General features: G+C 43.8%; 1 protein-coding gene across 4 annotated transcripts in view; it reads left to right on the forward strand.

Annotated features, from left to right (window-relative positions):
• The window catches only part of LOC102374830 (structural maintenance of chromosomes protein 6-like), a 65691-nt gene that overhangs the window by 4934 nt on the left and 45378 nt on the right, over positions 1 to 15379 (forward strand). For all 4 annotated transcript variants that reach the window (XR_003095221.1, XM_025210009.1, XM_025210008.1 and 1 more), the window contains 8 exons: positions 2164 to 2281; positions 8004 to 8109; positions 8495 to 8631; positions 10186 to 10247; positions 12619 to 12699; positions 14230 to 14331; positions 14549 to 14668; positions 14781 to 14879. Coding sequence is in view for 3 of the 4 variants with exons in the window: in XM_025210009.1 (XP_025065794.1) it covers positions 2164 to 2281; positions 8004 to 8109; positions 8495 to 8631; positions 10186 to 10247; positions 12619 to 12699; positions 14230 to 14331; positions 14549 to 14668; positions 14781 to 14879 (825 nt within the window). In the remaining variant the exon portion in view is untranslated. The remainder of the gene's footprint in view (positions 1 to 2163; positions 2282 to 8003; positions 8110 to 8494; positions 8632 to 10185; positions 10248 to 12618; positions 12700 to 14229; positions 14332 to 14548; positions 14669 to 14780; positions 14880 to 15379) is intronic.

Below are 15379 nucleotides of genomic sequence, written 5' to 3' on the forward strand. Positions count from 1 at the left end.
TTTTCAGGCCCGCCTGCATGGACCTTACTCTACACCATCTATGTGCAGTCCTTCAGGCCTGTATATGGACCCTACTCTACACAGCCTACTGCTAAGCTGTTCCCTCACATATCCCCCTACTGGGACAACTACACTGCCCCCTCACTGGGGCTTCTGGGCCTTATGCCCCTTGAGCCTCAGGAGTCTGTCAACCTACCTGGGCCCCCACCTCAGCCTATAGCCCACTCAGGCATCTATCAACATGCCTGGACCCTGCTTGCCCCTGCTATGGGGTTACCCACCAGGCCATGGGGGCTGAGGGAATACAGCACCCCATACTCACCTTTCAGTAGGCAGGCATCTGTAGTGGTATTTCCTGGGGACCACCCTGCACAGGCAGCCTCACCACACCATCCATCCCCAGCAGAGTGTAGTTTTCCATCATTCTCCAGGACCAGGAACCTCCTCCATCCCCATAGTTCCTGCCCTTGACCACCAGGTATTATGGGAGCAGCAGCTCCAACTGAGTGATGTTGTCTCTGTGGCTCCCTAAATGTAAGTACCAGCTCACCCTTGGGGGCCTGGGTTTATATTGAGGCTGCTCAGTCCCATACTCCAATCCAGGAGCCCTCCCGTGGACATGTGACCACCTCATTAGGCTGCATTGCACCTGCCAGCTGCTGCACAGCCTGCTTATGCCTCTTAAAGTGGCAGGCACCAAAGGTGCCTGGCCACAGCCCCAGAGCCCAGGAAGTGCAAGGCCAAGGTCCAGCTCAGTGGACCAAAGCTGAGGGGGCCCAGCCAGAGAAAAGGGGCCAGAGCTGGGAAGGCTGAAGCCCCAACAAAGGTTTTGAGGCCTGAGGAGGCCAAACATTGTGGTGGGGCTGGGCAGCTCCTCTCACATGATATCAGATCCCATCTGTGAGGTATGGCCATGGCTATGGAGTCAGATGGAGGTTGTGAACAACCCTGAAGGCGCCTGGTGTCCTAGGGTACTAATAGGGCTGGAAGGGCCACATTGGATTATCTGAGGGTAAATTTGCAGTGGACTGGACCCAGAGCGGGTCCTTGGGGCAGCCTCCCAACTCTTTTAAACAACATCAAGGTATGGCAAGAAAAATAATAGGGAAAGGCACCCGGAGGCACCCTGAGCAGGAGCTGTGTGTCTACCAGGTGGCACCACAGCGCCTCTGGGCACAGGTCCTGTCACAATAGTATAACTTGCTTATACTGACAGCTGTAACAGTGCTTTCCAAACATTTCCTCAGCATAGTCCCTCCCAACCCACAGTCCCCCACCCCTCCCAGGTGCCCCTCACTCCCAACCTACAGCCTCCTGGCCCTGTCAGTGCCCCTTACTTCCCACCCACAGCCCCCTGGCTCTGCCGGTGCCCCTCACTCCTGACCCATAGCACCCCCCCAGCCCTGACAGTGCCCCTTGCTCCTGAGCCACAGCCCCCTAGACCCGCCAGTGTGCCTCACTCCCAACCCACAGCCCCTGACTCCTACATGGCTTGTGTTTTCCCTACCCCCTATAAACAGCACAGCTGGAGTGGCGCCATGGGGGACAGGGGAGAGGCGCAGATGTGGGCTGCCTGCTGTGGGCTTGGAGCGCCCCTCCATGGCTCAGTGGGCAGGACGTGGTGCGAGAGGGTGGGAAGGCTCTGCTGCTGCTGGGAGCCCTACTGGGCAGGCAGGGGACACCTCGCCATGGTGGCATGGCCGGCATGTGGCTCCCAACGGCAGCACTGACCCTACCCATCCCGCTCTGCTGTGGAGGCCCCGGGAGGAGGCAGCAGGGTGGGGAGCCCCAAACCGGCAGTGGGCAGCCTGTATCCACCCTCACCTGCGCACAGTTCTGAGGGGCACATGCCTGTCCCATGCCTCCCCCCCTGGGAGTGTGCCATTTTTTATCATTGTGACCCTGACTTGGAGAACAGCTGCAAGATTGGGAATTGCAGAACTAAAAATGTTCATAGCATGCAACTTTAATATCAGGTACTCTGTTAAATGTTCTGTTTTGTTTACAAATACTTTGATTTTATTTACATACTATCAAGTTGTTATCATGTTACTTCTTTACTTGTCATTCTTTAAAGTTCACTTTCAATATGTTTTTCCTGATTTTTTTTTTTTTTTTTTTTTTACTATTATTCATATGTGCAATTTTATTATCTCTCTGTAGACTTCAGGGGAGGTTGGAATAATTGAAAGTATCCAACTAAAGAACTTTATGTGCCATTCGATGCTAGGACCCTTTCCATTTGGACCTAATGTCTCTTTTGTGGTTGGAAACAATGGAAGTAAGTATTAGATTTCTCCTTTGTCAGAAACACTGTTAACTTGTAAGTATTAAGAGACTACGGTCTAGTTCCATAAGAGACTTGGGCATTGTGATGCTGAGCAGAATCGAAGATTCTGGAATGAGAGCAAGAAAGCAAGGCTGTCTAGGCAACTGAGCAGATCTCACCTGGGAAGGATTGTCTTGGGATCTTGCCCCTGCCCAGGGACTGTTTACATGTGCAGTATTTTGTTTTAACAGTTCTTGTGACAGGGCCTGGAACCCAGAGCCTCCTATGAGTGATGAATGCATAACTGTAAGATTAGAATCTTACTTTCCCTTTCAGATCCTATGAATCTTGAATAATTAAGAGAATTCAATTTGGGTCTCCTCCCTCTTGGTGCTAGGATAGAATTTACTACCCCTTAGAGTGGACCAAGGTGGTTATATGTATTGACCATGGCACCCCTGTCTGATTGAAAGATCAAACAAAGCTTTATTGATCACACTCTCTCTCTCTCTTTGAGCTTTATTGATCACACACACACACTCTCTCTCTCTCTCTCTCTGAGCAGCAATGCCACGTGTTAAAATGAGTCTCAGCATGCTGCAACAAATTTGGGTGGATGTAAGAAGAGTCCTCGATCAGCCAGCTGTGCTGGGGTGAAGGTCTCAGGTCACCATATGTGTTGGTCACATGATGTTCTGCAGATGCAGTTGAAATGCAGACAACTTGCTGTTTTTCATTGTCTTTCATTGTCACCGTTGCTAGGTGGTTGCCACCTTATTTTATCTTCTTGAGCACTATTTGCAGCTGGACTATATTCTGCACTGATTCAGACACCACAAACCTGTTTGCCCTTTATTTCCAAAGATAGATTCCTTGTTTTACTGGGTCTTTCTGATCTGATTTCCTTACTCTCTGTTGTTGTTTTGCTAAGTCGCCAGTCCATGTGCAAAACTGAACATCAGCTATTTGTAACGGTGCGCAGCAGTCCATATCGTATTGGCACCAGTAAGAGGAAAATTTACATAATCAGCAATTTTCTTTATATCAGTGCCAATCCGATATCGGACCAATGTATCAGTGCACCTCTACTCTACACTGGTTCAGTGCTCCAACCATTAGGACTTGTATATGAGCAACACCACTTTCTTCTCCTTCTTAGGTCATGTTTTTGAATGAAGGTGATAGTTGTATTTCTGTCTTAAGTTTATAGACAAGCTTTGATGAAGCCCTTCAGTGGACATAGGCAGAATGTCACTGAGTCAATGTCACCACCTGTGGTAGGTTAGTAAGTCTCGATGACCAGGTTATTCCAAGCCTTTGATCGGGTGACCTGGCTCATTCCCTCCTCCAGGGGAGGCTTTTCCTGTCCACACTTAGTCTCGCCTGCCATGACTTTGATGGAGAAATTACAGGAGGGATGTTCTGTCTGAGAACAGCCACCCCCAAGCGGGGAAGAGTACCAGGAAATACCACCAGTCCTGTTCAACACTGCACCAACCGGCTGGCCTTAAGTGCCAGGTAATTTGGGAGCTCCTCTGACTCCTACACTCCTGCCTCATACCTCCAGTCTTATAATTACTCAGAGTCTTCTCTGCACCCAGCCTCATAGCTGAAGGCACCAGATTTGGCTCCCAATATACCCAAGAGTCCGTTCCTTATAGGAGTAATGAAAGGTGAGCAGCTCGGCTGCTCCTCAGCCATCTGGTGTTCAGCTTGCTCTGTCGCCTGTTCACCACTGCACCTCAGTTCCTGCAGCTTCTTAGGGCTTCCTGATGGCTCTTTGTGTTGCCTCTGCCACACAGCTGGGCTTTGAGTTCCCTGCTGGGAGAATGACTGGCTCTTGATTAACCAGCTCACTGCTCAACAGTAGAGCCAGTATGGGGCTCTGGTCCCGCCTCCCACCAGAAAGCCTGCTCGTGCTGGCGCATGCCTCCAGAATCAGTCTCTGGCCCCATGAATCATCCCTGTGCAGTCGGGGTTGATAAAGAATCTCGCCCTGGCTCTCCCGGCTTTGTGCTGGTTTTGGTGTCCAGGTATGTCCTGGGTGCTCAAAGAGCTGGAACAGGGGTGTGAGCAGGGCATTTCTCCCCTTTGCTTTTCTAGCTCTGCCTCATAGAAGAATTCCTGGTTTGTAGATCGTGATTGGAAATAATTCCTAAGACGTGCTGAGTCAAGACTGCCATGCTCTGGTCATGTGTAGAAACAGAAAGTAGGCACTTTACTGACAAACAATTTGGTTTCCATCTAAGACTGTTAGCGCCTAGTTGGGGTTTGCAGTTTTGGACTTGAGCACCTAAAGTTCTCCAGAGTCCCTTTCTGAATCTAGTACTTAGTCCTCTTAAAAAACTTCAGTTTCAACTTGCCCACCCTCACCACCAAACATTGTTTGTCAAAACCTTTGCTGTTTTAGAGGATTTGAAAACAATACGGTTGCATTTCTGGGTGTAAAGAGGATGGTGATAGACTGTTCTCTCTGGAAGCAAGAGACAGGACAAGGAGAAACCATCTTAAATCGCAGGAAGGGAAATTTAGGTTGGATATTAGGAAGAAATTTCTCACTATGAGAGTAGGTAAACATTGGATCAGAGAGCTTCATCTTTGAAAGATTTTAAGAGCAGGTTGGACAAACACCTGAGCATGGGTTAGACGGGGAGGATCCTATCTTGACCAGGGGACTGGACCTCCTGAGGTCCCTTTTAGCCCTGTATTTTCAGAAGTTTTTTATTACTTTATTTAGAATGGAGGCATACTTTGGAAAAATGAATTGATATTGTGATATTTGTTTTACTCTAATTTGTAAACAGTGACTTGTTATATATAGTGGTATCACAAAAAGGCTTAAATGTTAATTTTTTAAAGTACAAGCAAAGCTTTTTTCTGGGTATTTAATAATTGTCTTAAGTAGGTGTCAGCAACAGTTTTGCATATCACTGCTGTGGGCTGTGTAGCTCTGCACCTGCTCCATGCCATGTGAAGCTGCTTGCACTTCCCTTGCTGCACGTGGCCTCTCTACAATGAGGGTAAGCACAGGCATGAAAGAGCAGCAGGGAGGCCTCCTGGGAAAGTAACATGTGACTCAACACAGCTGGCCTCCCAATCCTCCTTGCTGCCCCTAGCAAGGTCAGACCTTCCCAAACTGGGTCCAGCCTGGGCATGATAAGTTGTCAACACCTTGTCTTAAGTAACGTACCATAAAATTACTGGAACTGAAACCACCTTTTTACAGAAGTTTGTAAAATATGTCAAACTCCTCCCCCTTAATGTGCATGTTATTTGTATTTGTTTCCTGGTTGGCACTTGATTGTTCCATCTTAAGTGCAACATTTTGCTCTTGTTCATGCTGAATTACATTTGATTCATTTTTCCATTTATCAAGAACATTCTAAATCAGCTTGCTTCTCCATAATGTTTGCATTCAGCTTGCTGTCACCTGCACATTTACTTAATGTTCACTCAGTTCCATGTTCGGAGCCATTAGTAAAAATCTTAGACAGCACAGGACCCAAAAGGAGGCTTGCTTACTACTACTTTCCAGTTATATGTTGTACAATCAGTGTTTACTCTTTGGACACAACGCTTCAACCAGTTAGGCTTCCATCTTGCAGTATTTTCATTTAGAGCAGTGGTGGGCAAAATATGGTCCATAGCAGACTCCATTTCTCAGCAGCCCCTGTGGTAGCAGCTCCTGGCTGCCACTGCTGGACCCATCCATGCTGCCCAGGCACTCCAGCCCATCCACCCTGCACCCCTTGCTGGGGGTAGGTCCTGTGTGGGCATGGTACATGACTGGGCAGCTGGAATGGGGAGTGAGATTATCAAGCCCCGCTCCCTGTCTCATTCTTTCCACCCATATTGGAAAAACAGACTCCTGATACACCTGTCTTACCAGTCACCCCCAGTACTTGTCAAAGCCCCTCACCCATTTTCCCAAAGTGCACCAGGAGGAGGTAACCCCTCACCCACTCTCCCAGATAGTCACCCTCCCTTTCTTATACTGAGGGGAGCGCCAGGTGATGTGGGTACATTGTGACCTGGTCCCTGGCATGCCCTGTATCAAACCTTATGTGCAGGCACTGGTATGAGTTGTAGGGGTCTCTCAAAATTATGGAAGTCTCTAAGGCAGGAACGGGCAATTATTTGGGCCTGGGGGCCACATAGAGAGTTTTGATGAGTTGCTGCTGGCCAGGTTAGCACCCACCCCCTACCCCTCTGCAACAATGCACCAAAACTCCCTACGTGGGGTGGGATGGTGGGTGGGCAGGGAGCAGTGTTCAGGAGTGGGACAGGCAGGTGAGGCTGCAATCACGAGGCCAGGGCAGAGCTGTGACCTGATTGCCTTCTATGATGAGATGACTGGCTCTGTGGATGCAGGGAAAGCAGTGGATGTGATATACCTTGGCTTTAGCAAGGCTTTTGATATAGTCTCCAAAAATATTCTCACAAGCCAGCTAGGGAAGTATGAGTTGGATCAATGGACTGTCAGGTGCATAGAGAACTGGTTGGATCATCAGCCACAAACATCAACCCATTGATTACTGCCCTTTGTGGCTGATGATCTAGCCAGTTTTCTATCCACCTGACAGTCCAGAGAACACACCATAGTCTAAGGGCAGGCAATTATTTTTGCCCATGGGCCACATAGGCAGTTCTGGGGTCAGTTCTGGGTCAACCAGCCAGTCACCAAGCCGGTCAGCACCCCTTCCCTCTGCTCTCCCCCCTGCAACAGCCCAGAGCCCACACACCACTGCCAACAGCCCAAACACCAGTTCCAGTTCAAAAGAGTGTCCTGCAAAGGGTTCACTATATACGTCCACTGCCACATCCATATTCACCATATACCACATGGACAGAGCCAGTCACCTGGTCATAGAAGGCAATCAGGTTGGTCAGGCGTGACTTGCCCCTGATAAATCCCTGCTGACTGTTCCTAAACACCACCCCTTGCTCCAAGTGCTTAGAAATGGGTTCCTTAAGGACCTGCTCCATGATTTTTGCAGGGACTGAGATGAGGCTCAGCAGTCTGTAGTTCTCCAGATTCTCTTTCTTCCCTTTCTTAAAGATGGCCACTATATTTTCCCTTTTCCAATTATCTGGGACCTCTCCCAATCACCATCCCCAGCAACCCATCCCTGTTTCTGAGCAGCAGATCAAGAAGGGCATAACCCCTAGTTGGCCTGTCCAACACTTGCACCAGGAAGTTTTCCGAAACACTCTCCAAAAACTTCTTGGATTGCCTGTGCACTGCTGCATTGCACTCCCAGCAGATGTCAGGGTGATGAGAACCAGGACCTGTGATCAGGTAACTTCTGCCACATGTTTGAAGAAAGGCTCCTCCACCACTTCTTCCTGGTTTGGTGGTTTATAGATGATTGTTTTAGGTGGCTAGGCGGGGGGAGGGGAAATCAATTTTCCAGTCTTTTTTTCCTAATTTGGAAAAACCCCGATTTGATGTTGCAGGGTCAAAATTGAGAATTTTCCACATAATTTTAATTTAAATATGTCAAGCTCAGTTTTTTATTTTATTCTATTTTTTAGTAAAAAAAAAAAAAAGGTTATTAAGAGAATATTGGAAAGGTTGGTATCGTAGTTTAACGAAGTTTATTCTTAAACAGTAATTTCAGTTTTGCCAGTCTAGTTTAAATATGTAAGGTTTGGGTTGAAATGTAACTTGTATTTTTAATCCAGTTAAATTACAGTATTGATTTATAAAATATTTATGTGCTTCCTTTCACAGGTGGGAAGAGTGCTGTATTAACAGCTCTTATTGTTGGCCTTGGTGGGAAAGCTACCACAACTAACAGGGGATCCTCCCTGAAAGCATTTGTGAAAGATGGAGAGTCGTAAGTGAAATGTTTTGTTCATGTGTTAGGGGAGGATCATGTGGATGGACAACACCATAAATTGGGGCCATTTACATATAACATGCTGTATCAAAGTTTGGGTTCCAGGGGCTTATATGTCTAATACATTTAGATTTCTACTTGGTGCAAACAGTTCTTTCAATGCATTTCAGTTTTGAACTATGTATAAAGCTTTGTTTATAGTTGTGAGCTTCTCTGGAAAAAACAGAAATACCACTGTAGTGACTGAATCTAACTAAATTTCATGGGCCAAATTTTGTGGTCTAAACAAGATTTGAAAATCTATTGTTGGAAAATCTATTTTATTATTTTGCTGGATGTCTCTAAAATTAACAGTGAATTAACTTACACTTTTTGTTTGAAGTTCTGCAGATATTTCAATAACATTACGAAACCAAGGCACAGAAGCCTTTAAACCAGAAGTTTATGGTGACTCTATTATTGTGAATCAGCATATTAGCACAGAAGGAAGTCGTAGTTATAAAATGAAAAGCAAATCAGGTTTGGTGATACTTTATTTCACATTACATATTTAGAGCTTTAAACATATTTCATCCCTTTTATTGTTTTTAAGTTTGGAAAGAGTCAGGGTGACAAAGTCATGGATCTGGAACATGGGATTCCTTTTGGGCTGGATCCAGATGTGGTGGAGGTAATTGGCAGCATCGGGAAATACTGGGGATTAATACAACAGTTGTTGTTGTCCACCCAACTCTCCCTTCTGCCACCTTGCTGACAAATGTCCCCAGTGAGGCTTCATGCTCTGGTTTTTGGTGACAGGCCTGCTAGCCCTGGCTTCTCTGCAAGCCCCAGGCTCTGTGGGCTGAATCCAGCCTGGCCACCTTATGTTTGACACCCCTGCCTTAAATCAGTGAAAATTCAGTGACTAAAGAGAATGTGTTCATTTAAGATGACTCTGAATGTGGGAAATGCTTGATCAACTAAATAAATTAACAATAATATGCTATTTCTGTACTTAAGAACTATATTTTCTTATATAATTGCCACACTTTTTTCCTGAAATTTTGTCATTAAAAACTTAAGGTGAGGCAATTGTATGGACTCTAGAACAAGGCTGAGGAAATATCAGTGCTAAATTAATGTTGTAACTGTGTTTGAATGCCCATCCCTTTTTTCCCCAGCTTACACAATCTTTCAGACTAGGCAAAATGTAGAGGGGAACTAATGTACAATGTAGAAGGCATTTCACATGTAGGTGTATTCTTTTCTTCAACAACTCGTATCTCATAAAAGTAATAGTTTTAACATTTGTTATTTCCGACAGCTGGGTGCAGGCATTTCACATATAATTCATTTTTTAAGCTTCTGAAGGGATATTCAGGAGTGCAAGTATTATGCAAGTAAATACAGTATTTAGTAGTAAAGTTTATTGTCTTTCAGGCTATACATTTGTGTCTAAAGAATTTGCAAGAAATAGTATTCTCAAAATATTTGTCATATTCCTACATGAAATTAGAAATGGTGGGCACGCCTACCCATGCCCCATGGCACCATTGTTACTGCTTCGTTTTGGAAGTATTAAATGATGGTGTAGTAACAGCCCATAATGCACTGTCCACATGGCGCACAGTTATTTTTATCCATTAAAATGTCACTGTAGCAACACACTATACTGAGGGGCATGTCGCTACAACAGCGGTCTCCAACCTTTTTATGGTGAAGATCACTTTTTGACACCCCAGGATCTACTGCCTCCCTCTAGCCCCCCTGACAAGTCACCTGGATTCTGACCCCACTCACCCAACCCAACCTGGGCGGCAGGGGACATGGTTCAGCCCAGCCACGTGTGTCCTGCCACTCCCAGTCATGGAGCCTCTGACAAACTGAGATCAACTGGTTAGTGACCAGTGTGCTACAGTGACATAGCCGCAGCATCATGGTTTTCACCTGCCCACACTACATCACCTTAGCATCATGTGTAGACACGCCCAGTGAGTTGTGTAGTAAGCTTGGACACTTTTATACTTATTACCATTTTGGACATGAACTGTGGAATTTTTCAGGGTGGGAGGGTTAACATTTTTTTGCTTTCAGGGACCTTGATTTCTTCTAAGAAAGAAGAACTTGTAGCAGTATTGGATCATTTTAATATACAGGTAAGTGCTGAAAAGGCTGAGTTTTATATAATTTAGGGTTTGTAAATATGTATGGTTTCTCTTTATAGTTTAATGAAAAAGCAGGCCCAACTTTGATAAACAGTGGCAGTTCACACCTCTCCCATGAATTCTTTTACACTTATAATTGCTACACTTTACTTCAGGAAGATTATCTTCACAGACCTAATGGTTAAAATGCATTTTAAAAGAAACAAGACAAGTTGTATTCTTCAGAATATTTTTGTCATGGAGGCTGCAGACATAAGCACACCGCCTGTGAGCTAGGAGCTGGGAGTTGTATATCCTCTTCTAAGAATTCCCAGCTTGGCTTTGGACTTCTGTAGTTTGCTAGTTTGGGTCTTTTCTTTCTAAACTTGAAGCTTATGTTTTTCAGCCTCAGATAGATCTCTATATCATCAACTTGGTTAGTTTATATACCATATTTACTTGAATACCATGCACACCCTTTCCTCACAAAATAGCCTTCCAAAATTGGGGTGTATATCTTAAGTGGGAAAGTTATTTTCCTGCCCAGAATTGCAGCAATGGCATTTCTATTGAAGCAATACTGAGGAAATCAATGGATATTATTGACTTATTATAACCTACTTGATTCTTGCTAATAGCTCTTCACTCAACAGGTGTTAACAACGCACTTTCCTTTTTAATGGTTTTCAAGTTCCATTAATCAGCCAATCCTTTTTTTAGTAATTGCACCAAAGAATTTATAGTTTAGATACTCCTGGTATCTCTTCTGTTTCACAGCCCTGCAGACTGTTTTTAGCTCTTTTTAAAATCCTGGATCTGCCCATGGAATCCAGTCTTCAGCAGAAGTTAGTGCTCAATTTTTAACTAGGCAGCCAAGAGCTGCTGACAATTCATTTCTGAAGGAATTAAAAATGTACCTCTTACCTAAGCAGAAAAAGGAGGGCGAGTGAGCTGAATATTAGACTCTCACCCTGTCGTATGTGGCCATAACTCTGGAAATCTTTTTTCTTCATTCTGTGCATCTTGGATTCTCTGCATTCTATGCATTCTTCTTCCCAAAGGGCATATGTCTTATTTGGGGACAGATGGTATGTGAGAAAATATGGTATATGCAGATGCGATTATATTAGATTTTTCTTTTGTATGACAAAAACGGTGTGCCAGTCATATTTCACATTGGACATAGCTAAGCCAGGATCAAGATGGGTTGTCAAATGCATTGAAGTTTCCAGGGCAATGGAAGATAGGACATATTCTGTATGTGGCTTTCGGTCTGTGAGGGGGTGCCACATTTATGAGTGGCACTTGATGTCAGGCCTGTTTGATGCATGTTATGGAGCGGGGGTGAGCAAAATGTGGCCCGCGGGCTGCATGCAGCCCACCAGGCCATTCATTCCGGCTCGTGGGACCCCTGAAAAATGTAGAAAATTAATATTTATCTGCCCCTGGCTGCCTGTCATGCGGCCCTTGATGGCTTGCCAAAACTCAGTAAACGGCCCCTCCATCTAAAATAATTGCCCGCTTCTGTAATATGGAGGAAGCGGCCATAGCCAGTTCAGAGTCTGTTGAGGTGTACCCAAGAGAGTTTGTCCAAATCAAAGCTGAGTGGTTACGTAGAAGACAACTTGTTAAAATAATTGTTGAGTCTTGTGTCTCAGTTTTTTTGAGTGCAATTGATTGAGACACAGTGAAAAAAAATGTTTACTTCTATTCACTGATCTAGTTAAAGTAAAATTACTCTCTAAATAAACAAGTAACTTCCTAGCAGCCAATTGTTTGTCTGAAAACACCCGTGTAAGGTGCCCTTGCTTGTCACAGCGTGTATTTTCTTAGGGCATTTTTACATGCGTTTCCGACATGAGGCCGAGCACTTTTAATTAGTGAGCCACACGAATTAAAAGCTCATGGCACTATGTCAGGAGCATATGTATCAGCTGCACAGTGCACCTCCGCGCTGAGGAAATGGAGTCAGTGGACTTTGAATTAAAGCACATCAAATGTTTTTTAGTTCAAAGCATACCGCCACCATTTTCTGAGCATGGAGGCGTGCTGCACCACTGATACATGTGACGCATGAGGCTGTCAGAGTGCGTCAATTTACGTGCTCCAGCAGACTTAATTAATTGGGTGTGCTCCAACCAGCGTGTTGGAGCAGGCTCTTTGTATGTGTGTAAGTGTCCTTAGTGTTCAGGGGACAGGAAGACTGGGTTGTTTTAGCTTAGTTTGTGGCCTATGCCTTCAGATCATGGCTGAGTCCCTTTGATAGAAGAAAGTAGAGGAAAAATGGCAATTTGATTTTCCATTTCTGTGAATGTGCTAACTTTCAGAAATACTCAATATTTATTTATAGTAATTTCAAACTAAAAACATTCTGTTGTTACAGGTAGATAACCCTGTATGTATTTTAACCCAAGAGATGAGTAAGCAGTTCTTGCAAACTAAAAATGAAGGTGACAAATACAAGGTAATCAGAATCATGTTCATTTAAATAAAAACTAATTACTGGTAAATAATTTTCTTTAACACTGGGTATAAATAGACATTGCCAAATGAAGCAGATCTGCTGTGGTTAGATGTGTCCTGCCACAGCTGTCCCACTTCACTGGGCAAGACACATCACCCATTATCCCACATCGGGCAGGGGCTCAGTCCTGAGCGACAGTGAATGCCATGTTCCTTGCTTACAGTGCCTTGGAGATTCTGTCTTTGTAAATGGGGAAAACTGGGGTTTCCTACTTGCAGAGGCATGTCCCGGGCAGTCTTTGGGGCAGATCTACATAAGTGGAGAACTCTGGATTTCTCCATTTAGAGACATGCCTTGGAGATTCCCACAGGCACATTTTTGCAGAACCCCAGCTTTCTCTACATACAGAGATGCCCTGGAGATTCCCCGGGACATGTCTCTAAGCGCAGAACCCCAGCTTTCCCCAACTAGACACACCCTGGAGATCGCCAGGGACACATCTCTAAGTGGAAAACCCCAGCTTTTCCTGCTTTGAGATGCACCTCAGAAATTCTCCAAGGTGTGTCTTGTCTGTACGTGGAGAACTCCATCTTTCCCCACTTACATACATGCCACAGATTGCCCCGGGCTCATCACTGTAAGAAGGGAAAGCAGGACAGGTATTCCTGGGGCTTGAAGGATCTGATCCTGCACAGGAATTACTGGGGCACATAGGATTGGGTCCTTTAAGCCATGAGAGTACTTGTCAGGGGCAGCTGGAGCACACAAGCAGCTCCACGTTAACCATGGTTTTGTGCCATAAACCTAAGATGTCTGCTGCAATGAAGTGGCAGAAGCTATTATCACCTTTGTCGCATACACAAATTTTGTGTTTTTGTGGCACAACAAGGGTATGGATATCTGTTTGATTAGCCTTTGTGCCGCCATAAAAAAATGAAAGTGGCAGAAAGGAGCCATCTGTTTTCACCCTTTGAAACAAAAGTTAGGTCCTTAAAGGTCATCCTACAAAAGAAAAAAGAGGGATACGTGCATGCATGTGCTTGTGTATGTGTATATGCGCACACACATTCAAGTATAATATACATATGTGTTTGTGTATAATCTGTGTGATTGTGTGCTATATTTGTTTTCTGGATAAAGTGGAAAATATTTACATTTAGAGTTTTAAAAACAGGTTTACAAGTAGTATTTTAAGAGCATTTTGGAAGTTGTCACATTCAGATAACTGAGATTTATTATCTCCAAAGTGCACAAGAACTGTTCTTGTGCTGGAGAAGATGAAATTTTATATGGATAGACAGGTAACTCATTATTGTTTGGGAAACTGATACATTTTTGTTATTCTTGCTACTGGGTATTTTGTTTTTGATCAAGCTGATTGTATCCATTAGAATGTTTTTGAAAGACTCCAGGCTTCCTAGAACATGAGGTGGATGCTTTTTGAGTTAATTTTGGAAATATCCAAACTTTTAAAATTCATTTTACACAGTCTGCCAAAACAGAAATTTATCTTTCTCTCCTTCAATTTAGTTCTTTATGAAGGCAACCCAGCTACAGCAGATGAAAGATGATTATTTTTACATCTTGAAAACCAAAGAAAATACAAATCTCCAGATAAAACAAGGAGCAGAGGTATTTACCATATACAGGGACTGTTTCCTACGTTTAAGAACAGCTTGGAAGAGCCTATAAAAATAAATGGATACTGTAAGCTATAAATGATTTTTCTGTATCAGTTAAAGTGATTCTTTTCCTCTCAAGCTTTTGACAAAAAAATCCTTTCTAAAACTAAATATTGTGTTACAGCCTCTTGTGCTCCATAAAATGTTAATCCTTTACTTTTTATTAGCTTCTTCAAGCGCTTAAGGAGCAGTATTTGGAAAAAAAGGAACGATACAAGAGTATTGATTTTGTGAATGAAATGCAAAACAATCTAGAAAAGTTGAAACATAAGATGGCATGGGCACAGGTAACTTTTGTTATGATATCTTCTTCCCAAATGTATTTATTTTCAAGTTTGCTTAATTTTTCAAGGTTTTCAAGTTACCTGGAACAGTATGATATACACTTTCATGTTTTAGGTCAGTGAAGCAGAAAAAGCATTACAATCAATCAAAGATGGTATTAGCATTGAAGAAGGATGTCATGACATTTGTGTCCAGAAGCTAAACGAATGGCAGGTAGATATGTTTGTCTTTTAAACCCCGTGTTGATTATACTTATCTTTTGTTTTAGTGGATCAGTGAAATGTATTGAACCTGTCATTCTCCTTGGGTAATTAGATTATCAAACATCTGTATTTTTACGGTATAGCTTAAGTGTAAAAACACTCATGCGTTTTTTCACTGTTCATTAGGAGTCTGAACCATGGTCAAGTTAATGATCTTCACACTGTTTTTCCAGTGTGTTTCAATACTGTTCAGTGGAGACTAGCTCTTAAGAGGGGAAGGTCGTTAATTTTCTGTCATTGCAGTGTCAGAGGGATTTTTTTCCCTTTATGCTGTACAAAAATCTGTGAGCTGTGATGGTCAGGTAATATGGAATCAACTGTTGATAGGGTGATTTATGTTTCATGTTTACTGGGACAGTCCACTTTTAAATTCTTGCCCTGGTTGTCCTGTTAGTTTTTTCAAGTGAATGTTTTTATCCCATTTTTCAGAAAGCTTCCCACTGAAAGAGT

Source organism: Alligator sinensis, unplaced genomic scaffold, assembly GCF_000455745.1.
Source record: "Alligator sinensis unplaced genomic scaffold, ASM45574v1 scaffold870_1, whole genome shotgun sequence".
NCBI lineage: Eukaryota > Metazoa > Chordata > Crocodylia > Alligatoridae > Alligator > Alligator sinensis.